Raw genomic sequence first — 26,868 nt, forward strand, 5'->3', positions numbered from 1 at the left:
GTTTTGATCATCCACATGCCTGCATGTACAATCTCTTGAGTTACTGGGAAAACTGAGTTATTGGGTGAGGTGATCCAACTTGGAGGGCCTATATTTTTACCCTTGAAATAAACTGCATAAAAAGCACAGAAGTAGAAGTTAACTGAAGTCTTGCTATACAGAACCCAGGAAAGTACCAGGTGGGAAGATGTGCTCAAAATATATTTGTTGACTAATGAATGAATTAATGCATCATTCAATAAATCAAACAAATAAAGTACATATAAACAGTTCTTATCTGACATTTCAGCTATCCATGGGAAAAGATGACTTTGCCAACAGAATGTCTGTCACCTCTAACTATATATGTGTATATATATATATATATGTATATATATATATATATATATATATATGTATATATAATATGCAATGATGGGAGAATAGGAATCAAATAGATTCTAGGGTAGGCTGGGTGAGTAAAAGGCTCAATAATATCCTCAAGGGAGGAGAAGATCAACTCCAGAAGACACGTTTCTTGGTGAAAGAACAATCCCCTGAAAGAATAAATGAACTAGTTAAGAAATTAAATTCCAGAGGATCACCTAGGATTACCATGAAACCCATGACTCAACCCATAATAAGACTTCTCTCATCACAGTTAAACATTATATGTCAGTTCCATAGTACCCATTCCTTTCTAAAAATTTAATTTTCACTGGGCACCATGGTGCATGCCTATAATCCCAGCAGCTTGGGAGGATTGTGAGTTCAAACTCAGTCTTAGCAAAAGCAAGATGCTAAGCAACTCAGTAAGACCCTGTCTCTAAATAAAATACAAAACAGGGCTGAGGATGTAGCTCAGTGGTTGAGTGCCCCTGAGTTCAATCCCTAGTATCCCCCTACAAAAAAACTGAACTTTCAAAATACATGTGGAACCTAAATAATTTTCACTTGTATGTCTATTATGAACATACTGCATTGTGTAAATATAAACAAACGATTGTTATTGATCTCAAGGGAGGATTATCTCTTTGGATTATTCAACACAATCTGTTCACCTATAGATTCCCCCACTCTATTTTTAAAAGCTTTCCAATCTCCTACATCTATCAGTTGTTTTATGATCAGTTTTGTAAATAACTACCAAAATGTTTTAGATGCCTGATAGTGTTAATTATTATAAATATAAAGGAAGCTCCATGAAACATTCATCGGATGAGTCCAATGCATTTGAACAGCAAAGGAACAAGAGTGTAATTATCAGATGGTACATTATCCAGTCGCGACACACGCTCTCTTTTACTCCTGATGTTTGCAGTTCTTTGAGAAAAATGAACAGCCTCTACCATCCATAGTATAAGAAGGATAAATCACATCCGAAATCTCCCTTCAGCTTCGCTTTTTATGTGAAGCACTATAAATGCAGTCGCAGGGAAAACTGCAATTGATCTGCACGGCTATCCATTATTGGCTATTACAGGACAGAAAAGGCACAAATCTTTCTTATTAGACCTATTTGTTTGTTGGAGATAGGATATCCCCAGAATGGTTCTTTTCCCTGGATTTATCTCTGTTGCTGTGCTGGCCTGTTCTGCATTTGTCTTCATCTGTTTGCCCTCATCCCCCATCTCTTTTCTGTCCCTCCTTCCTGCTGGATATACAAGCAGACTGCCTCATCAAGTCTTTGCCTTTTTTCCTTTCCACATTTTATTGATTTCTTACTGTGCATGAACCAACACTGTGCATTTTAATTCTATGGTGGTTATTTATATAAAATCAACATTTTAATCTGATGACTTGAGAAAAGTCAAGTCTAGAGATTTACATATTGATGGCCCAGAAACCAACTCATAAATACTCTTATTTGGAATTCTAAAGGATAGACTTATTATATAAGTGTGGGGAGAGTGCTTCTGTGTGGATATCCTGTGTATGTGTATGATGTGGAAAACTAGGACATTGTGTTAGGTCCTAGGAAAGAGCAGTAAACAAGACTCGTTTGGTTCCTACCTTCATGCAGTTTATATCCTAAAGATCTGTACAGACAGGTGCACATGCATGCACTTAGGATACAAAGTGACCTGCATAGCAGATGGGAAACACAGGGCTGCTATAAGAGCACAGGGTGGAGGGGACATAGACCAGGTGCTAAAGACAGAAGGAGCAATATGGGAGCTGAGGCCTAAGCGACAAGTAGAAATTAGCCAGAGGTAGAAAGCAAGTAAAAAGTTCCAGGCTGAGGGGACAGCATTACAAAGCCTTTGAGATAAGTGAGAGTATAGCTCAGGGCTGAAAGCCCATGGTGGCTGTATCACAGTACTGAAGAATGGGAAAGACAAAAAGATGAGGTTGGGGAAAGGGCTTTGAATCTGAGGACACAGTGCTTGTAAGACTAGTTAAGTTGGAACCTTGGCTATAATGCTATCTGTAATGCTATCTTAATTTAAAAGACCAATATAATATGGAGAGAGCTAGGCAAGTAGTTTCCTAAATTCATATGGAAAAGTAATGATGCAACAGTCCTGAAAAATTTTAAACACTGATAATAAGACTCATACTTTAAGAAGAAAAAAAATAAGAATCATGAAAAGTTTTCAGAGAGAAAAGAACAGTACTGGAATGTAAATAAATAGATTAATGGAATAAGAGAGATTCCAAAATAAGCCCAAATACTGATATAACCAAATTAGTAAAGGAAAAGAACAATTAAATAATTAATGGTTTTGAAAAGACAGGTACAGTGGCTGACACCTGTAGTCCCAGCTACTCTAAAGGCTGAGATAGGAGGACTGTAAGCTCAAGGCCAGCCTAGACAACTTAGTAAGACCCTGCCTCAAAATTAAATTTTGGGAACTGGGGGTTTATCTCAGTGGTAGAGCACTTGCCTTGCATGTGTGAAGCTCGAAGTTCTATCTCAGCACAACAAAATAATAATAATAATAATAATATTTTTTAAAGAACTGGGGATATAGTTCAGTGGTAGTGTGCTTGCATAACCTATGATCCTCAGCACCAAAATAAGGAAGCAGGGAAGGAAGGAGGAAGGAAGAAGGAAGGAAGGAAGGAAGGAAGGAAGGAAGGAAGGAAGGAAGGAAGGAAGGAAGGAAGGAAGGAAGGAAGGAAGGAAGGAAGGAGGAGGGAGGGAGGGAGAAAGGAGAAGAGAAGAAAGAGAGAAAGAGAAAAGAAAAAAATGATTTTGAGACACTTAACTGGCTAATCCATTACCTTGGGAAAAATAATAAAACAATTGTTATACCACCTCTCAGGTTTTAAAATGGAATAAAGCTTTGAATGCAAAATCATGAAATGGTAAAAGCAATAGAAGAAATTTTAAGAAACTTGTTTTATAGTCTTAGAGAAGGGAACACTTTTAGACACATCTACAACATAGAAGCAATAAGGGAAATAGTTAAGTTTTACTTTAAAAGAATGGAGTCTGCTTTACAAGAAGAAGAGGAGGAGGAAGAGGAGATTCAGAGAGGAAGGATGGGGGGAGAAGGGAAAGCAAAACCCATAACTGACATCAGAAGACATGAAAAATGCAAGGCAAAGGACAAATGTTCCCACTGTTAAAAGAGACTGAGCCAACTTTTTTAAGGCCATTATAAACCTACAGAAAAATAAAATGGTTAAGTGGTATGACAACCTGATTTGCTAAAAAGAAATACAAACGACTTACAAACATATAAAAATATTTTCAATCTACATCATAATTATAAAACTACAAAATAAAAATACTGAGACACTATTTCTCAGGAATCTGATTGATAAAAGTCAAAGAGGCTTAGTAATGAATAGTATTTACCACACTGTAAAAAAGCAAGCTCTCCCAGTTTTAGTGGGAGAATAAAATTATTTGACTTCTTTGAAGACAGCATGGCAGTATCCATCAATATCACAAACATCTCAAAAATATCCTTGCAGTTCAAAATCTAGAAACTTTTCCTATAAGTAAAATCATGCAGGTATACAAGAACTTGCACACCAGGATGTTCAGTAAGAAGTTGGTTAAACAAAGAAGTCTATTCATTCTATGTGTATGGAAATAAGTCTGATGTATAAACAGTATATAGGCACCTTAAATGAAGATCTACCAAGATGTAGAACAGTGGGTATAAGGTACTCTTATTTGTGCACAACAACAACAAAAAAAGCTATTTATGTGCTATGTATAAAAGTAGACTATTTCTAAAGGAGGCACACATTTAAATCAGCATTTGCTAGTGGAGGGGGAGCTGAGGGATCAAAGGATTGGAATATATGGTAAGAGGGAAACTTCACAAGACATTCTGTATTGTTTGCATTTCTTATCATGTTCAGATATAGCTTTTTTAAAAGAAATTCAATTACTAATAAAATTCCATACAATAAAATGAATGCGTTTCAGAGAAAAGATGTGCAAAAGCACTCTAAAGAATGTAAAAGGCTCCCGGGCTTGAGAAGTCTTGGCTAAAGGCACTAACCTTTCCAAAGAAAGAATGTGTCAATCAGAATTGGAGCTGGGCAGTGAATAAAGGAAAGAAAAAAGAGTGTCCATCCAGGGGACATAGGTCTGGGCCAAAGTACTTCAAGTTCTACATTCCCTTTGTGAAGGCTCTCCCATTATGGAGATGGATGCCTCAGGCAAGCTTAGCTTAATGCCACTGAACATTTTAAATGCAGAATTAAATGCCCTTGCTCTAATTCCAAGATCACCAAGCAAGCTTCCAGTTATAAATTGTTCTCCTTTATAGATCTGCTAGTAGAAAGAGACTGTTATGCTGATCTGTTTATTTGGGTCCATGTAATAATTATATACCTCTTTATATTGCAATATGATGACAATCTGGTTTTATTTTTTAAAAAACTAAAAACAACAATGAAAAAAAATTAGCTTTGCATTTTAAGGGATGTGGAGAGTCCCAGGGTGATTATAAACAGTAATGTGATGGGATCAGCATTTTAAAAAGACAACTATGACTATATAAGTCTTGGAGGCAGGGATGCAAACTAGGAAGCTGTTGCAGCATTTTAGGCAAAAGATAATGGTAGAATAAATTAAATTATTTTTATTTATGTACTTATTTGCTGTTTGTCTGCGATTGTAGACTGTGAGCTTAATAAGAAAGGACAGGGTCCTTCTCACCATATCCCAAGTACTGAGCACAATGGCTGACACAGAGAAGACCCCAATGAATATTTAAAGAAAGAGAGAGAGAGAGAGAAGGAGGGGGAAGGAGTGGGGGAAGAATGAGCAATAGAGATAAAAAGAAGTGAATAAGAAATGTTTAGGAAATGAATTGACAAACTTGATAATAAATACTGGGGTAAGAAAAAGGGAAGAGTCAAAGTTTCTGGACCATATTCCTAAGTGGACCGGGATGTCATCCATTAAGATAGGGAATACTGAGGATGGGTTTGGGGCAATGAAGAGGAATTTAATTTGTAAATGTTGAATATGAAACACTATCACATATCTAAGAGGAGTGTTAAATAGGGAGTGGGAACACGAAGACCAAGGGAAAAGAACATTTCAAGCAGAAAGTAAGAAATGATGCAAAGTTCTGCTAAGAAGTCAAATAAGATTAGGACAGTGGAATGTACCTCAGGAAGGTCTTTGGAGACTATGGCAGAGTGAATTTGGTGAAGCAGTAGAGCAAGACTGGATTAGCAGGAGAGGAAATAGACTTGCTGAATACTGATCAGTCTTCTGAGATCTGGCTTTGAAAGGAGAGGGGAAAAGGCAGTGACTAAAGAGAAAGAGAAAAAAGAGAGAAGGGTGCAAAAGGAAAATGTTTTCAAGATGGCAGGGACTTAAGTAGGACCATGTCTTTAGATGTCAAATGATAGGGAGAAAAAAGGGAAAATACAGGGAATGTAAAGTTGCTAATAAAGTGTAAGAGGATGAGATATATAAAGGAGGTAGGATGATTAACAGAAGTTAAAAGATCCTCCAGTTATCCATTAAAACCAAAGGGAAGGCTGGCTGCAGATGCCTGCAGCTTATTCCAATGCAACATGAGTGGATGTAGCAACAAGAACATCAAAAATCATCAGACAGAAAGAAAATGACAAAACTCAGTTGTGTTACTGCCACCCAGTCTACATATCAATGCCTCCCACTGTTTAGATGTGTATGCATTCATCTCTTCCACTAGATACAAACTACTCAGGGGCTCTTGACCTTGGTGGACTCTTCTGTTTGTCTGCAGCATCCCAGTGTCCTGAACAACACTAGTGGAACTGAACTAATGTTTGCATGGTTTGAGTCAGATGGCTGCCAGCCCATGCAATCAGGAAACAAGTGGCAAATTCTTCCAGACAGGATGAAAGAAAACTTGATCAACGGAACAAGATTTGGTCTTACTGATCTTCTGCTGCAGCTTTCACAGAATGTAGACCGAAAAGGTAGGCCAGTTAAAACCTTCAAAAACTTCATCAGTAGAAGACAAGTAGGCATGGGCTTAAAAAGTTGCTAACAAACACAGAATGGTGGGTGCCCTGATAAGATACAAACATCTTAATTAGCTGATGCAATTGCTTAAAGTGCAGGTAGATAGTACATGTTAAGAGAACTAACTCCAGGAAAAAATAAAAATTTGTTTCTATTAGTGAATCCATGTAAGTGCTGTCACCCAGGATGGATGATGGCTGAAGTGAATAGTTGGAGAAAACCCTCAGGCCAGAATTCTGCTGCCTAGCCACAAAGTACACTAGAACAGGTTTTGCTGAGGCAGGGGTGAATTCCAGAACAGAATAAGAGACACTAGTGTCTACCCAGGGTTCCTTTCAGTTATACCAGGTCCCTGTATCTTGTCACCTATCCAAGCCAGGTTCAGTGAAATCATTGTGGTCTTTACAGTTCACTGATATCAAAAGAGCACACAAGATTTAGAAACATTAGTTAACAGGGTCTTTTAGGGTTTAGCACCCTTCTAGGTCCTAATTGGCAAGTTCAAGATGAGGACACTCAGGCTGGTGAGGTCAACTGGTTACCCAGGATCCCAGGCCCTGATACTGCTGGAATGTGGATGTGAATGTTGGCTTAGACCATTTTCTCTTGTTATGACAAAACATCAGAGGTTGGGTAATTTATAAAGAAAGATTTATTTGGCTTACAGTTCTGCAGAGTCAATAGCAGGGAATGGCCATTTGTTTGGCTTTTGGTGAGGGGTCTCATGGCATAAATGCAAAGGGGAGATAGATGCATACAGAGAGGCAAGTGTGTGAGAGGGAGACAGAAGGAAAGCTGGCAGGCTTTATAAAAATCCACTATTTTGGTATATAACCCAGTCCCATAAAGACCTAACTAACTTCAGCAAGACTTAACCAAGTCTCTACACAAAGACTTGAATTCATTCATGAGGGTGGAACCCCCATGATGTAATCACCTTCCCACTAGGTCCCACCTATTAAAGATCCCACCACTTCTCAACGGCAAGACACTGGGGGTGGACTTGCCAGTGCGTGAACCTTTAAAGATAAATTACATCCAAACTATGTCAAATTCAAAATCCTATCTTCCTGCCCAAGACTATGTTCAGTTATAACAGATTCCTACACTTTGTCCTCTTCCTGTATTAACTTCATCCAGCCCAAGTTCATCTGAATCAAACTACTTTAGACTTAGTAAGTCAAAAACAACAGAAATGTATTGCTCATAGTTACAGAGTCTGAGAAGTCCAAGATCAAGGTACCAGTAGGTACAGTGTGTGGTGAGGGCCCATTTTCCAAAGGCAGCACCTTCTAAGTGTATCTTCACATGGGAAAAAGAACAAATGAGCTCTCTCTGTCCTCTCTTCTAAAGAAACTAATCCCATCTATGAGGGCTCCTACCTTTAGACCTAATCACCTCTAAAGACCCCATCTCCTAACAGCACTGCACTGAAAATGAAGCTTCAACATGTGAATTTGGGGAAAGGGGGACACAGACAGACCATAGCACCAGGGATACAAGAGAAGCATATAAGGAGCAAAACCTTTCACATCATTCTTTGAATTTGGGTGGTAGCAGTGTGGCTTTGAAGTGAAGCGGGGAGAAAACTAAAAAGAGTGCTCTCGTTTGGGGGTCAGTTTGTTTTTGAGAGTGCTACTTGGTTTTCACTTCGTTTTCTTTTTTTAATCATACTTGCTGGGAAATTTAGAGGCCATCAGGCCAAGCTCTCTCAGCCAGCACCCCCACCCATGCACAGAGGAGTAAGGCAAGACCAGGGACAGGGAGCAACCCATCCTACAGGGAGCAAGAGTCAGTGTGCCAGGAGTAGGACCCTCTTCCACCTTACAGCAAAGGACTCAGGGGTACTTAAGTGAAGTGACAACAGCCCGTCACAAAGCTTGAGATGAGTTCAGAAGATCTCATCTTTTTAAACTGCACTACTATTTCAGAAAGTTTTGAAACCCAAATTCCAATATCTCTTGGTTTTAGACTACATTTTTTCATTTATGTTGAAACTGATCAAAGAATCAGAAAACAGACACAGTGGATCTCTGAAGACCCAGGTTGGCTAACAAGGTACTAATATTCACATATGTCACTCAGAGGAGACATTCCATCAGATTCCTGCCAAGAGAACTCCAGAATGATTAAAGCAAATCAAAGAGTAGGTTAAGGAGGTAAAGCCTCAATTATGAGGAAATTTTTACAATTCAAGATAATTAAATTGAAAGGATCACACAGAGCAGAGTTTATCATAGATTTATATATTCATAGACACATGGTACAAACACAAATAGCATTCTGTACGTGTGTGTATGTTTAAATGAGTCTTGGGATGTCAAGATTACAGGAAAGAATGAAGTGTTAAAAAGTAATTGGTCCTTATTTACAATAAAGGACTCGAAATAGTGTATGACTGATAGTTTTATTCTTCATGAGACAATGCAAATTTACTCAAGGTACCCAAATTATGTATCTCTTCATAATAGTGTAACAGATTGCAAAGGAGGTAAGTAGAAGTGGAGGGGGGATGGGAATGATGGAAGAGGAAAGAAAGAGATCAAGCCCCAGTCCACCTCCTTCCAACTGCCATGATATTTAATCTGTGGACATTTATTTAAATCTCCAGATCTCTCCTAGAATTGCCTCCACTCTTGAAGTCAAGAACCAGAGATGGATCTCTAAGTAAGACGTTAGATAAAGTACTATCCCTAATTATGTTCTGTTTGACCAGAAAGCCTCAGGCAAATCAGTTAACCTGACAGTCCCTCAGAGGTTGTCAGGTCTGTCCCACCTACTTCAGAGTGAGGTTATAAACCTAAATAAGTAGATTCCTCTAAATTACCTTTTGGGTCCCAGGGAAGAAGCCCTGATTGAAATCAGAGGTATGTCTCAGAAATGTGTCTTACTGGAAAAGTTACAGATGACACACAAAATGGTAGCTGAATGAATTCCAGGTGTGGATTAACAATCCTGAAATTTGCTCATGGGTTTTCAGCTGATGAGTTCAATTACTAATCTCAGGGGATGTGGGAAGTCAGGGGAAAAAAATAAGAAGTCAGGAAAGAGTAAGCACTCTGTCCACAGGTTTTCCATGGAAGCTAGCAGATATTGTAACTTCCTTTACTCACCTAACCACCCCTGGCTGTGCACAGACTCCAGAGGAATCAACCATCGTTCCACTCTGTGTTTTCTACCCTCCCTCCAATGCCAATCAGTCAAGATGGCCCAGCAGGCACAAGGTTAGCATCCCCCACTGCTGCAAGGGCTTTCCCTTACAGCCCAACTTTTATGCAAGAACTGCCTAAAGAGGAACACTTAATTAAAAAAAAAAAAAAAAAAAAAAACATTTATAGTAAACTAAACTTACTGTGCAAAGGTAAAGTCATTACTTCAGCATTGTACATTTTTTTATAATTACTTTGTCTCACACAAAGTTAGGATTGCATAGACTTAGCCATCCTATGCTTGTCTTTCCCTTACTAAAAACTATCAAATGGTGCACTGAAGTTAAGACACTCTCTCGGAGCATGAGGAACAGAGGGGAGGTACCCTAAAGTAGAGGCCATAGCAATGGATTCTAGGGAAAAGTTTCTAATCCCTGCAAGACGTTTAAGAGTCATGGCCTTAGGCAACTCTCTTCACTGTCCGAGGTTTTTGCAAGAAGTGGTGAGAGCAGATCATTTCTAAGATTTTCCTTTTTCTTAGGTCCTGATTCAAAGTGACCCTTCTGAACAGTGACCCTATGATCCTGGGTTTGTTAGACCCATACTGACATGCCACCAGCCCAGTTAGCAGTTCCCACTTAAAATAACATAGCTTGGAGAAGTTTAGAGCAGACACTGAAAACATGCCCATGCAACACTATGACACCAAAAGTCTTCAAATTCACATACTGCCTGACTCTAAGAACCAGGTGACACCTTATTCCTTCCCAACTAATGTATAAACTGCATTGTCTTCCTAGCTGAAACCTCATGGAACTTCAGAGCTAGGAGAAACATGACTGAATATCAAATCCAAAGCTCTCAGTTTACATCCACCAGAAGCAGTAAGAGGCTGCTTCAAGAACATGTAGCAAGTTAGGGGTAATTTGGGGACATTCTCCCAGGGCTGTTGCCTCCAGGTTTCCACATTTTTATTTACGAAATATAAAGAAAGAACAAAGACAGAACTTAGTATATGTGCATTACTTTTCTTTTGAGGGTTTTTATAATTTAAAAATAAAATTTTAAAATGCTCCTTATAATTTAAGGAGCATTCACTTTTTCTCCCTCAGATCAATATTTATGACTTTTCAATCCCTGGACACACCAAAGAGCAAAGTAAGTGGTAAGAAGCACCATGGTTATGTGGGATCTTTGCCTTTTTTAATGGAGATCGATCAGCAATCAAATGTAGAGCTAAAATTATCAGGTTACTCCAAGGGTCAGATCTCTATTTAGGACTGAGGGTAAAAAAGTTTGACCAAGTAGATTATGAAAATGTTAAATCAACTATTAGTAAGCCAGGTTCTTTTTTTTTTTTTTTTTTTTTCCTTCTCTTTCATACATATACAATAAGCAAGTAAAAATTTGACATGCCTAAATAACTTCCCCTCCAATCCTTCTACTAATCTATAGGCATCAAGAGGGACTAAATATTGACAATGCACCTAGGGGCAGCATATCCAATGCCATAGCCTACCTAATATTTTTTGAACCTACAGAAACTCTACAGAGGTGGTAGTGTCAAGTAGCCTGAGAATTAATGCCAGTATATGCTATTCAATAATAGTTTGATAATGTATCTTTCCCTAACAGGCATGATGAACAATGATGAGTAATGAGTTTAAAACAAGGGATACTGCTTGGTACCCAAGGCAGGGAAAAAAAAAAAAAAAAAGAAAGAAAGAAAATTCAATTCCCCTTTTCTAGCTAAACAAAAACTCTAGGTTTTATACTCCTACGACCTAGATATAGTCAAAGAGATCGTAGAAAATGTTCCTAGGGAGAAAGACTTCAACTCTGAGCTGTTTAGCCAACTCTTCAACTCAGAAAATATCTTTACAAGGGAATATTGAGACAGTCACAAAAGGACATTTATGGAATAAAAACAGTGAACAATCGTTAAACAGACCTGAACTCAGCACGAGGGAGTTGTGACCACATTACTTCAACCTTCCATTACTTGCTTGTAATAACATATAACCCAGGCTGGTCTCTTAAAGCTAGCGCTCTGAATTCCCATAAGGAAATATCACTTTTCAGAGAAGAAAAAAAAATCAAACACATTTTCCTATACAGTCAATGATGGGTGATGGAAGGACGAGGTGGGAGAAAGTAGGGTCAGAAGGGTCACTGGGTTTTTCCATTATTTTGCCCAGTACGACAAAAATCTCCACACTGCAGAGATTAAACTATGAAACTAAAAGATTCCAAATGGTTGTGCTGAGCTGAAGTCTATAAAATACCTCCACTCTGAAGACAGCATGTTTCAACTCCAGCTTGCAAGTTGTATTAAATAATGAATGATGTAAATTAGACTGCCTTTATTTATAACAAGTCTAGTGTGGCTTATGTAACCACATTCAAAATGTAAATGCATGGTTCTTAAGAGAACAAAAAACACAATCCAAAGTTCTACAACCCCCACTTGAGGAGCTCAGAAGTAAACATCAGAGTAAGAAAAACTGATGCCTTTCACTGAATCCTTGTGAATGCAGGATTTTTTTTTTAAAGTACAATTAATTGCAATGCAAAGCTTATTAAAGGGAAAGGGCCAAAATCAATGTATTAATGGCATAACATTACAGATGTTTAACCAAGCCAACGATAAATTGCCCATAGATGCTGACAGTAGAAGCTATAACTTTTGTTTGTTACAGTAAGAGAAAAAAAAAAAAGACTCATTTCCAAGTATTACCTCCCAAATCACTAAAGACCACCCAAGAAATTCACAAAAAGATCCCTGTCAACCTTCCTAAAACATGTGAAATATGAAATGTCTTAACAAACAATGTGGATATAGTTAACACTACTGAACTGTACACTAAAATAAATGGTTAAGATTGTAAATTTTATAGTATTTTTTACCACAGTAAAAAAAAAATCATAACTTATTTAACTAAGCCTTTTACTATTTGGGTGAGACAGAACAAGTCCTTTATAATGTTCTTTGACACCTGATACAACTTGAACTTATATGGCCAATTACATAATTCCAAACACAAGCTTCACACTCTTGAATTCTATTCGCATGTGACACTGGTATTGTCTTTAATTTAGCACTGCTGTGGTATAACCATTTTCAAATAGCAGTTTTGGGGTATAACCATTTTCAAATAGCTCAACATCACTTAGCAATGTGATGTTGAGCAGGCATTATATGAACCTACAGAGAGAGAGAGAGAGAGAGAGAGAGGACCGAGAGATATCCTGCCATATCACTTCAGTGTGTAAAGAATTTAGGAGAAATACTGTGAGGGGAAGATTTAAAAAAAAAAAAAAAAAAAAAAAAAAAAAAAAAACAGGTTCAATAATGACTCTGACAACAAAATGTCATGCTTAGCTTGAAATATGCATGCAAAAACAAAAATATCCTACCTTTTAATTAATTTATGCACATATGTTAAAATGTTCTCCCACTGACTCCCTCTGACCCCTAAGGGCACAGTGGTCAATACATAAATACTAAAAGATACATTATTTGAAAATGATTTGTTAGACCGCAATAGCTGGTTCTAATGACAGAGTACTTACTTACATTTTTACATTATAATATTTCAGAAAACAGAAACATGTAACTTTAGTTACACACCAGTAAACCAGAACTTTTAAGACAGGTCATTTTAGCAATATCAGTGGAATCTAATAACAAAGTTTAAAATATATAATTTGGTTCCAACTGTAGCTGGTATCCATTGGCCAAGAATTTCAAAGCTGTTGCAAGCAAATATTAATATGTAAGAAAAGAGAACAGATGGTGTCATATAAGACTGAGCATGAAACCCAGCTCATCCACTAATGTCATTTGAGATCAAAAGGCAGAACTTCAAAATAATTTCCAAACAAGTATCATGGTACATTTTACAAATAAATACACCAGGGACCAACTGACTGGACTCCATCATAGCTGAGGGACAGAGTAGACAAACACACCCTTCCTGGACCTGCATCTCCCCAACCTAACTCCCCATCCTGAACACTCAGTCCTACACATCTCTCAACTCCCCCACTCCCAATAGGTGTTCAAATCAGAAGGTGGAAATAAGAATAGATATGGGGAGTGCCATGAAAGAATGAATGACTATGACAAATGCTTTAATAAATATTCTTAAAATCCACTTTAAAAAGTCTGATGGTGGGAACCTGCCCATTCTGTATTTAAAGAAGCAACAATTGTGAGAACAGATATAAGAAAGCTCTGCCTAAATCTGTGACTTCTTATATACATCAGGCAGCTAAGACCTCCAAGGTTTGATATAATGTTTTTAATTTAAAAAATTAATTTATTTGCTTCTTTTCTAATGATGGACTTAAAAACATTAAAGTGAAAATCATCAGCCAGCCAGCCCGTACCTCATTTCTTTCTTCCATTGTACATCTATCATCTAATACAGACTTTAAAACAATCACAAAGAAGAAAACTAATATCTAACTACAAATGTACTGTCCACGGTCTCCTAACAGCCTGAAAGGTTCTGATTCCATATGGCCTCCTCCATCTGACTATTGACACCCAATCTCGAGAAAAAGACAAAAGGCCACACTCTTTGGACCAGCCTGGTGATTCTCAACCAGTCCAGCCCAGGCCAGTACGGGGGGCCCACCCACCTGTCCTCCCCCCACCACCAGTTTTTTGCTCTCCTTGCCAAAAAGATTGAGATTCTGGCATCCTGGATTCAGCCCCACGGTTGGTTGCTCCCGGCATATCTGAGCTATGCCAGGCCTGCACATTCCCCTCTGCTCTGCTGTCATTTCCTTCTGCCCAAGCCTTACAACATGACCATCACCAGCAGAACAGGCAACAGAGACTAGAAAGGTCTCTTACCTTACATAAAAAAAAGGTTATCTTGTTCGACTACGTTGGCAGAAACATGGATGTGCGTTTGGGTGTGTGGGGGAGGGAATGCATGCGCACTCGCCAACCGGAAGGCCACAGCCCAAGCCCTACTTTTAGGGCTGCCTATCTCAGTGTTGAATACTGTAAAGAAACCCTGGAGAAACTTTGCCTTACAATCCTCTACACGGATTAGTAGAGGTGACCTAGGGATGCTAGAGAAAGTACTGGTGAGTTCTTGCTTGTAATGTATTTGTCACACGGCATCCAAAGGAGAGAATAGAAATACATAGCTCTGCTTCTCCATCAAGCCAAGACCAGCTATAACATTTCCAGAGGCACAGGGGTCCAAGGCTAAAGTCAGCATTCATCAGAGTACTACACATTGCTTATGATCCATCCGAGTCCTGGAAAATTATCAATGGGCAATTAAGATTTATAATCCAAATGGTCTCAAAATCATATCTCTGGGAAGTCAAGTCCAAATTAAATCAGACCAGGCTTTTAGGCTCTCCAACGATCACATTTTCTCTTTTGAGCGAGTGCATTTCAACACTCAGAACTTCTCCTCTTACAGATCATTTTCAAGGCCATCTCTGGATGCAATTCCTAAGCAAAATCGGATATATGAAATGAAAAGGGAAATTGGTTAACTCCAAACCTCAGAGAAAGATGTTAAAGGAGAGACTTTCACTTCCTTCAACAGATTTCTTAGTTAATTATTTTAACCTCCTTTCTAGTAAATATTACTGGAACTTCACCTAACCCAACATACACACAGTATTTTACAAAACAAAAGTGCCCACACATCTAAGTATTGTATATTGGAGAGTGTAAAGCACACTCAACAGAGATTTGAAATATAAAATGCATATGGAATTCATACTAGGAAATATCATATACATTATATTATTGTTATATGTAATATAGTTATATATATGTATACATATATAAATATATATATATAACTTATTTTAAAGTGTCACAGTTCCCCTGTCCTAGCAGCCTCAAGTCTGTAACAGACAGATAACTAGATAACTGACAGATGGCCCATCCCTGCTCTCTGACTTCTCCCCGCACGTGGGGCAACATTCCCATCCAGGACCTACCGGCCTGGCTGGTCTGAGACCTATGGTGGAGGAGAGGAAGAAAAAAGGAACAGCACCAGGAACTCACATTTCGGTGATGTTTTCAGGGTCTGCACTGTTAGGCTCCAACCTTGGAAAAGCCACGATGCCGGGAGAAGGGTCGTTGCACCAAATCCGAGAGGCAGTGCATTTGCAGGACGTGGGACAGGCAAGAGCGGCCCCTCCAGAAAGCCCACAATCAGCCAGCAGAAGCCCAGAACCGCGCCATGGCGGGTCCATGCCACCTCGTCCAGGACGACATCCCCAGCCTCCAGTGCCAGTCCAAGTGCGTGTCCCTGCGCTGCACCCGCCGGCTAGCCCCTCCCGTACAGGGAGGCCTCCCCTGAGCTCTCTGCCCTCTCGCCTCCTCTGTGCTTGTCCAGGGAGCGCAGAGTCCAGCTATCCAAAGCTAAGCGTGTCCAGGGCTGAACGTATTCGGGGCGGGTGGCACAGTTCACAATGGCCGGGGCATCGCGGGCCGCTTCATAGGGGGCGCTACCGCCGCTCGGAGCTCCACAGTGGCCGCCGCTGCATGGCCCGGCACGCCGGGAACCGGCCGGCGCCGCTCCGGGGACTCTCTGGGGCGCAGACTCTTGCTAGACGCGCACGGGGATCTGGTACGCACCCTCGGGTCTGAGGACAAACAGATAAGCGTAAGACTAAACGCAGGACCCCATTACCAAGAACTGGGACACTCTCCCTCCGCGCTCGCCTCACCCCCAACCCGACCCCAGCCAGGAGATTGTGGGTGGAAAAGCGCCCAGCTCCGGCCCAAGAAACAATTTGCCCGACGATGGCACTGAAGCCGTTTATGCCACCAATGTGCCCACCCTCTCTCCACGCCTGAAGCCAAGGGAGAGAAGGTAGGGAAAGGGTCCTCGAGATAGGATTCCATTGCACAGGCCGGGCGAAGGACCCTATAGAGGGACACGGAGATTGCCGGCGGCGATGACTCCGCGACGGGGGCCCCAATGATGCTGCAGAATCCACCACCGCCACTGGGCACAGGGGGCGCGGGCAGGTGGCACGGCACGTCCCACCTGGGGAGCAGCTGCGGCCGCCCCAGGGGGGACAGTGAGGGGCCCGAGGCGACGGAGGGCACGGTCTGCGCTGCTCACCCGGCCTCCAGCGCCTCACACCCGCCCGGCAGCGCCTGGGTCCAGGCTCCTCCTGCCGCCAGGCACTGAGCGCAGAAAGCGCGAGAGAAGGAGCAGCAAGGCTCCTGATCCAACCCAATTCCGGGAGCCGCCGCCGCCGCCGCCGCCGCCGCCTCTGCTACTGCTGGCGAAGTGACGTGAGGGCTGACGCAGAGCAGGGGCAGAAACTCCAGAAAATTAGTCTGAAATCCAAAAACACACACGCTCATACACACACAAACGCATAACACCCTCCAGACAAAAGCAACAGGGAAGGAGGGGAATCTGGGGGCGAGCGGGGTAAGAAAGGCTTGGTGCGGTGCCACTGGCCAGAAGCAGACAGCAGTAGCATGTGGGAGTTCACACACGCGCGCACACACGCACATATCTTGGCATGTAGACACGCGCGTGCGTGCGTGTGTGTAGCATTTTGGGCTCCAGGTACCTCTGAGATGGGACCGTTTCTTCCCGCTCAAAGCCTCCAGGTCCCTAATTCACGGCGCGGTCTCTTCTATAATTGCAGTAGAGACTGTCTCCTTTTTTGAAATGGAAACCGGCCTTGGTTCAGCTCTGAATAAATGCGCTGATTCTTATTATAGGAATCCTTCCTTAACTCTCTCTCTCTCCGCTGCGTTCTCCTTTCCCACCCTGCCTAAAAGGGATAACCAACTATCTCCCAAATAAGTAAATATTGTAAATACCAAAACGTGTTCTGCATTGGTAAGCAAGGATCACTGCCCCCGTTCCGGACACCTATTTGGGGATCGGTAGTTTTGGAGGGTCTTCCTATTCGTGCTTTTGCAGAGGGAGAGTAGTCTCCAAACACAACTCTAGCTCTTATAAGTGATTCTTTTTCCTGCCGTTTTCTGCCATCACACGCCCGGGAAATAGACATGTGAGGGGAAGGGAGCGCGCCTGACGCGTATTGGGCTCTCTAAATGCGCGGCAGCAACCCCGGCCTGTCCGATGTGTGGCGCCGCATCTTATTCTCTCATTCTGTAACCTGGTAGAATGCAGCCATACCAAGATCATAGCTTCACTCCCGGCTATGCCCACCCCCAGGCACCCCGAGCCCTTGCTCCCCTGCCGTACCTTGCGCGTGTTCGCGTGTACGCGGGTGTGCGCGAACGCGTGCCCTGCGCCCGCGCTGCCCAGAGCACGATAAGCATTCAGCTACAGAGAAACCCGGCGCGGGCTGAGCCTCCGGGTCTCACTAGGACAAATGAGGCTGTCCACAAAGGTCGGGTGACAAACCGTAACTGCTCTGCGGGCGCAGTTAAATGATGGCTGCGGGGGCATTCGCAAGCCTTGTCTGAGAATCCTTCTTCCCATTTGCGGCTCCAAGAGTCTGTTTTTCCGCAGTCATTTAAAAGGGAACTGGGGAAAAATGCACCGCAGTGCCTGACACTTCCGAGGGCTCTGGTGCCCCCGCGCGGGGAGAAAGCGCCCGGCACGCTGGGAGCACCAGCCCATTGCCACTGTCGCGGCGGGCACTGCGCTGGGGGGCGCGCTCTGGCGCCAGATGCGCAACCAGCGGCGCCCTACGCGTGCGCGTCCCCTGATTGGCCTGTGCGCGACTCGCCTGACCTCTCCGAATTTTCTGCCTGGGAAAAAAGCGGGCGGTTCTCCTCACGGAAAGGGTTATGGGCTGGGGTCTAGTCCCAAAACAGGAGAATGGCCACCGATCTGCCCGCAAAGGCTGGGGATGGGAAGGATGGAGAAACCAATGTCAGAATGAATTCTCAGATCTCCGGTGACGCCTTAAATATTACAAGGCAACTAAAAACATCTAGCGGGGCTGTTATACACACTCCCGCCACTGAGTGAAACCATGGGAATCCTCGAACAGTACACAAAATATCTCTCTGCAATCGCAAAGATAAGGCCAGCAGGTGTACTTCCCCACGATGACTATGGGTGCTGAAGGGTCAGATTGTGAAGTTCATTCCTCAGCTCAGCCTCCATTCGCCGGATGAGGATGTGGCAAGGAAGGAGTCAAAGGCAAAACGTCTTGATCCAGGTCACACAGTGAAACTCTGCCTGTCTTGTCAGTGTCTTTTAAGTGAAGAAGCCCTGTGGAATATTCAGGGTAGAGGTCTATTTGCAATTACCCACATCTTTCATATCACCCCATATTTTTCCAAAATGGCACATTTGTACCCTAGTGGCTGCAGTGTCAATGCAGCATCCAAAGGACTAAGTTTTGGAGTGGTTTGTAGATGAGAAGATTCTAATTATTTTGGAATGTTTGCAGAATTCATATTAGAATAGATATATAATATTGCATTTAGATTATAAATACATCCCACTGAGTATCTCCACTTAATATTTGAAGCTGCCCCACTTCTAATCATCTTTTCCCTGCTTTACTATTTTGTCCATAGTTCTTTGACCTTTTACCAGATCATTTACCATTTATTCACCATATGTATATGCATGCGTATATATAGGTATGTATATACATATACAGATATATATAGAGATATATATAGAGAGATGCTTTTTTCATTGATATAACTCAAGGACATAGAAGGTGTTAAAATGTGTGTGTTGAAAAGTAAACTAAAATTAAAATTTAACTTTCTTGACCTCTAGCTCTGCAACAAACCCCTGAATAATTGCTCCTGGACATACTCCTTCTCAACTCCACAAGTCTGAATATCTCTGTGCTCTGAGCTCTTTTTAACACTTCTTAAAACCTTACTTCTGACTTTTCTGATACCCATATGCATTCTAGCACTGGTCTGGGGATGGCACCCTTTCATTCATGCTGGAAACAACACTAGCATGCACAGTATGTAGAATACACTGACATAACTATTTCTTAAATGGTAGAACTGTGGATCCATTTCACTTTTAAGACCTGCAAGCTGTGTGCATGTATGAGATGTAACAATGCATCCCACCATTATGTGTAATTATAATGCATGAATTAAAAAATATGGGAGAAAAAAAGTCCTACCAGTTATTTCCCAGGGAGCATTTTCAGGGTTTCTCAGATCATGGCTTTTATCATGGTTCAGATCATAATGAACATTTTTCAGACGGATAGTATGAAACAGAATATTTTCCCCAGATCCCTTCAATGCAGGAATGGAGAACTAAGTGTTGCAGGTTCCTGCTTCTACTGGACCATGATGTACCTACAGCAGTGTTTCTCAAAATATTATGACCATGACCAGCACCAGGACCGTGTTCATGACCATGATAGGAAATGTCTTTTACATCATAATCCAATGCACACCTTCACAAATGCATATAGCTTTAAAAAAAAAAAGTTTCACAACAAACTTATTTACTCTTAATACGTGAAATGTACTAATATTTCTTTTCTAGAGCATTTCACTTTTTAATGCTTGTAATAACCCAGTAAATTGATGTTAGCATCCAATACTGGGTTGTAAAAAGTAACAAAATACTGCCAACTTCTGTTTCTGAGTCTGGTGAAGTAATAGGGAACAGATTTATTCTCCCAAATAACTAACACACTGAACAAAATATGAAACAAAGGTTTGGTTTGGTTTTTTTTAAGACAGTGAGCATAACACAATTGAAGTCTGTGGCTCAGAAAGGAAACTAGGTAGGTTCAACTCCCTGAGTTGAGGAGACATCATAAAGCATCAGGGAAATCAAAGAGAACAGAGTTCACAGGACAGAGTAGCAAGGAAGGGAGAATTCCAGAGTGAGAATTCCAGAACTCTGCAGAGGGTCCCACTGAAGTACTCAGAAGAGCACACTGATCAGCACATGCAGCATATTACAGAATGTGTGAGATACCACTAAACCAGTGCTTAGGGAGAATTTTCAAAGCGCTAAATGCTTATATTAGAAAAGAACAAAGGTCTCAGTTACTTCAGCTTCTATCATAGGAAAATCAGGAAAAGAAAAGTAAATGAACAGAAGGTAGAAGAAGAGAGAAAATGAAACAGATCAAGCAGAAAATAACAAGAAAAAAAAGGGAAATCAACAAATCAAGAGCTCACTCTTTGTAAAGATCAAGTAAAATCTATAAACATCTAACCAGACTGATCTGGAATAAAAGAGAGAAGCCACAAATTATGAATAACAGAAATGAGATTAGTGACAACACTAGATATTCTATAAAATATTGACAAAATAGTGAGGGTATACTATGAACGACTTAATGCAATAATTTGACAACTTAATGAACACATTGTATGAGAAATAAAATCTACAAGCTCACAGAAATTAAATTTATTCATAAAAGTCTTTCCACAAAGAAAAACTCCTATAGCTAACATAACACTTAAAGTAAGAAGTCAGAATGCCTTGGCCTTGTTATAAAGAAACTGGGAGACCTACTTTATCTTTCTATTCAACTTTGTCTGGATATTTTAGTCAGTGAAATAAACCAGAGACATAAAAAGACTTCAAAAGAAGAATAAAACATTTTTTTATGAACAGACAACATAATCTATATAGAAAATTCAATAAAATTTACAAAAAAGCCACTCAGAAAATAAGTGAATTATCAGTTTGAAGGATATCAGTGGAATCTTTACAAATCAATTTTATTTCTATAAACAATAATGAATTGCATTTTTATATACCAATTATAACATCAAAAAATATGAAATATTAAGAAATAAAACAATCTATAAAAGGGGAAAAGATTGATAATTGATGTTATAAAATTAATAAATTCTGCTCTTGAAGAAGAATTTATTAAATAATTTATTAATTAAAGAAGAAAGGATACTTTGAAGAATGACAAATCACCTAATGGGAAAAATATTTGAAAATAATACATCGATATATAACTTGTATTAAATTATTAAAGAATTCTCAAAACTTGATAATAATAACAATATTAATAATAATAAAATAATTTTTATCCCAGCAATTTGGGAGGCTGAGGCAGGAGAATCACAAGTTCAAGCCCAGCCTCAGCAAACTCAGTAAGACCCCATCTCAAAATAAAAGTAAAAAGGACTGAAAATATATCTCAAGGGTAATGTGCCCCAGGGTTTAAATCCCAGTACTAAAAAGTAAAAACAAAATAATTTTAAACGTGTGTAAATGAGTTGATTTTTTTATCAAAGAAGATATGCAAGTGAAATAATACATAAAAAGATATCATTAGTAATGGAGAAATGCAAATTCAAACTACAATGAAATTCTTATAATCTAATCAGTATAGGTTAAATTTAAGAGTTTGACCTACCCTAGTGTGGTAAAATATGGAGAAACTGGAACTCTCACACGCAAAGATGGGAGTGTAAAATGGCATAGCTGCTTGGAAAAGCAGAACAATTTCTTTAAAAGTTTCACATATACTTAGCACACCACATTATCTGATTTTAAAATACACTGGCATAAAAAAGGGACACATAGACGAACAAAACAGAACAAAGAATGCAAAAATAAACTCATACACTTATTGTCAAATACTTTTCATTAAAGGCATCAAGAACATTCATATAAGCCAAGTTACTGGGAAACCTGATTCCTACATTGACTTTTTATATTTCAAAATGCAATACTAGGAGAGTGATACTACAACTCTATCTCTCATAATATGCAAAAATCAACTCAAAATGGATTAAAGACTTAAGTGGAAAAAACAAAACTATAAAACTACTAAAAGAAAATATAAAGAAATACTCTATCAGAGTATTTAAGCAAGAACTTTTGGACAAGAACATAAATGCACAGATAGCAAAAGAAAAAATAAACAAATGAGATTATATCAAGCTAAAAGGTTTTTTTTTGAAGCAAAGAAATAATCAACAAAATGAAGAGAACCTATGGAATGGGGAGAAAATATTTTCAAAACAGTTATCTGATAAGAAATTAATAGCCGCATATACAAGGAACTCAAAAATTCAGCAACAAATACATTAATAACAATAATAATCAATTTAAAATGGACAAATGATCTGAATAGATATTTCTCAGAAAAGATATATGAATGTCTAACAGAGTACATAAAATATTCAGTGTCACTAATCATCAGGAAATTCAGTCAAAACCACATGAATGGGTGCAGTGGCACTCACCTTAATCCCAGAAGCTCAGGAGGGCTTAGGAAGCAGGATCTCGAGTTCAAAGTCAGTCTGAGCAAAAGCGAGGCACTAAGCATCAATGAGACCATCTCTAAATAAATACAAACTGTGTCTGGGGATGTGGCTCAGTGGTTGGGTGACCCTGGGTTCAATCCCTGGTACTACCCCCCAGCAAAAAAAAAAAAAAAAAAAAAAACACAATGAGAAGATACCTCACTCACCCCAATTAACATGGCTTTCAGTGAAAACACAAAAACTGACAAAGACTAGTAGTCATAGAAAAGGTAACTCTTAAGACAAAAAAAAAAAAAAAAAAAAAAAAAATTGACAAGGACTAGTAAATCTATAGAGAATTGGTACTCTTATTACACTGTTGGCAGGAATGTATATTATGAAAGCAACATGAACTTAATCATTAAAATAGACCAGTTATATGCTCAGCAATCCCACTACTGGATATTTGTCTAAAGGAAATAAAATTAGTATACTAAAAGATAACTGCACTCAGTTTTATTGTAGCACACTATTCACCAGTAGCCAAAACATGGAATCCACAGAGTTATACATTGATGGATGAATAGACAAAGAAAAATATGGGTGTATATTTATACAATGGAATACTACTCACCATTAAATTGACAAATTCTGTCATTTGCAGCAATATGGATGGAAACAGAGATCATAAACATTAAGCAAAATCAGTCAGACACTGAAAGACAAATACCACATGATTTCCCTCATATGTGGAATCTGAAAAAGCTGAGTTCATAGAGTTAGTGCACAGAGTAACAGTTGCCAGAGGCTGAGGAGAGAAGCGGTAGCCATGATATAAGTAGAGATTGCTTAATGGGTACAAATTCAGTCAGGTAGAAGGAATAAGTGTTAATATTCTATTATACAGAGGAGAACTATAGTTAACCATATTGTATCACATAATCCAAAATAGAGAAAGAATTTAGAATGCCCACCTCACAAAGAAAGAATGTATGAGATGATGGATAACTTAAGATGTTCAATGCACAAATGTACCGAAACGGCACTGGTCTTGAGAAGATTCCCAATTATTATCTGCCTATAATTTTTTTAAACAGGGAAAGCAATTCTGGTTCCATGACATTGTGTAAATATTAATATGTTATGTGTTAGAGGTGTTTAGTACATAATATGTGCTCAATAAGTATTCCATGATATGATCTGGCCATTTCACTTTTATATATTTACCTAAGAGAAATGAAGTATATGTCCACACAAAGATTTTACATGAACATTCATAGCACCTCTGTGAGTACAGTCAAAACTGGAAATGATCCAAATAGTCACTGATAAGTGAATTTTTTTTAAATGTGGCATATCCAGACAATGAATAGCAATGAACTATTGATACTCATAACCATATAGATGAATCTCAAAATAAGGTAAGCTGAGTGCAGAAGCCAAATAAAAAGAATTATATAGACTGTATGATCCCATTTTTATAAAACCCTATAAAATATAATCGATCATGACAATAAGCAATCCATGATTACTGATGAGTGGCAGAAGGAGAGGGAAGGAGACTTGACCAAGGGCACAAGGAAACTGAGAATTGATAGATCACCATCATGATAGATCATCACCATCACCATGTGGTGATGGCTTCAATCTAAGAAAATGTATGCTTAATATGTTTCATTTATTAATATGTTAATCAGACCTCAAGAAAGCAGTTTTAAACCAAGAAATACTGACTTTGACCCTCCTTACCACCAATTTCTTGTTTCCATTAGAGTTCCATTAGAACCTACAAAAAAAATTTTAGGAAGCTATTAAACAGTTTGGAGATTTAAAAATGTATTCAGATTTTCTGCAATGTTCTAGTTTTAGAGGAATGTACTATGCAATTTCTTTTACATTTTTTTTTATAAAAAGTGGGGTAAACTATGATTTAAATGATAGAATGTCCATTAATTGTAGAACAAGTCAATAAATGATTGTATTTCTACTCTTTATAGTATTATATATATCATAAAATTAATTACAACTGTCCATATTAACCTGGAGGCAGGTTGCTATGGTTTGAATCTAGTCCCCCAAAATCTTATGCATTAAAGGCGTGGTCCTCAGGATGATACTTTGGGGAAAAGGTGGAAACTTTAGGAGGCAGGACCTAGTGGGAGGTCCTTAGATCAATGGGAGTGTACTAGGAAGGGGCCTGTGGGAAACTCAGCCCTTCCCCTTCCTTTCTTTTGCTCCTGACTCATAGTATAAGCAGATTTGCTCTGCTGCACACTCCTGCCATGATGCGCTGCATTGCCACAGGCTCAAAATAATGGCACCAATCCACCATACAGATGGGAACCTCCAAAACTGTAAACCAAAATAATCTTTTCTCTTCATAAATTAATTATCTCAAGTATTTCACTATAGTGACAGCTGACTAAATACACATTTCCACAATTTATTGAAGTGAATAATGTAACTTACATAACAATATATAATACAATTCTATGAATAAAGCCAATATTTATGAATGTATTTTGTCTCTTTTTTTTCTTTTTTTTAATTTATTTTTATTGTAAACAAATGGGATACATGTTGTATTTTGTCTCTGTGTGTACAAGTTCACCACTGGATGTTTCACTTTCCCAAGAATATCTGTGTTTTAGTAGAGAGCACTGGGGAGAAGACATTAATTCAAAGGAATTTCAGGCCCCATAGCATTCATGTTTGGGGATGGAGAATACAGGCCACAATGGAACCAGAGGTTGATATTCATGACTAGCTCCACACTTGTTGCTCTTACCCCAAACCCTCTTGGTTGTTCAGGAAGTTTCCAGCTGTTTCCTACCCACACCTTCCCGCTGAGTGAAGGGTTTACTTTTCCCATCTCTGCCCAGATTGTCTGTGAACTACAAGTTCCTGCTATGTCATTCTGAACCATAGCTGCACCTGAGATCTTGCCCCTTTCCCTTTTTTCCTCTGTGTCCAAAACTTCCACTTCTAACACTTAGTCAGGTATGTGGCACACACACTGTAAGTCTACACAAACTTACGGAAATTTTATGAACACCTAAAAGGAAGAGGAGATGGAGAAAATTTGGCAAAAGCTTGGTAGGGTCACTTGTAAGTGGGTGACATTTTGGTCTAAGTTGAACCATCCATCTGACTAGATTTCATGGTCAACTCTGAGTATTTTTTCTGTTAGATCAATAGTTTGTATCAATACCCATGCCTGATCCCATGTCACCCTATTTTACCAATAGCTATACTATCATACTCTGACATCACGAAAGAATACCTTTCCTTACAAATAGTTTAGTCATATTAAACAAAGTATGCTTTCTCTGAAATTCCCAACCAAGATTTATTGGAGCAGTCAAAATGTTTCCAGTTCTAACCCAACTGAGAGTAGTATTCCATGCAAAGATTAGTGTTTTAGAGCCTCTATAAACACTTTAAGAGTAAACTTAAAGTCAAAAAGTCACATGTGTTCAATCATATAAGATCTCTACAGGTAAGTAACCAAATGTTCTTCCATTTAGAGTATCAACTCATGAATAGTGTCAATTTACTGGGTTGTGATTAGGATATTTCTAACAAATAGACCAGATTAGCATAGAAAACTGAAAGTACATCACACATGCAAAGGTAATTTTATTTCATAAAACTTTACAGCTATTGTGGGTTGTATTGGACTGTTGTACAGGTATCTCTTGTGATTTACAGTCAGGTTTCAAATCTACTGCCAGAACATAGTGTCTGAACCATTTGTGAGAATCTCCTCTACAACAGGATACAATCCACAGTCTTGGATTTAACACTTTCAGTAATTCTTAATCAAAACATTAGAAATAAGCATTTTAAAGATTTTATTAAAGTTAGTTTGCAACTATCACCATCAATTTGTAATTGATGATTTGTAAGCTGTAATATGCTTATTAGTCATGGTAACCTTGACATCTAACAGAGTATCTTGCATGGAGCTCAATACATGTTGCTTAAATTAAAGTTAATCTCACATGTTTACATCTTTAATTACTAGAAGTTCCATTTCATAGTAAGTCTAAATCTGCCTCCCTATTAATGTTCAATCCTAGTTTCAACTGCTTAGCTGCAAAGCAGGGTGGGGTGGAGTAGAATTCTTTATTCATGTCACAACCCTT

General features: G+C 39.3%; 1 protein-coding gene across 1 annotated transcript in view; it reads right to left on the reverse strand.

The window, feature by feature from the left end:
* The window catches only part of NTRK2 (neurotrophic receptor tyrosine kinase 2), a 345,264-nt gene extending 327,170 nt beyond the window's left edge, over nt 1-18,094 (reverse strand). The window contains 4 exon segments of the mRNA XM_079112192.1: nt 15,614-15,741; nt 15,744-15,784; nt 15,787-16,903; nt 17,793-18,094. Coding sequence (XP_078968318.1) covers nt 15,614-15,741; nt 15,744-15,784; nt 15,787-15,826 — 209 coding nt within the window. The 5' untranslated portion in view covers nt 15,827-16,903; nt 17,793-18,094.
* Nucleotides 18,095-26,868: the final 8,774 nt, after the last annotated feature.

Source organism: Sciurus vulgaris (assembly GCF_902686455.1).
Source record: "Sciurus vulgaris genome assembly, chromosome: 15".
NCBI classification, from domain to species: Eukaryota; Metazoa; Chordata; class Mammalia; order Rodentia; family Sciuridae; genus Sciurus; species Sciurus vulgaris.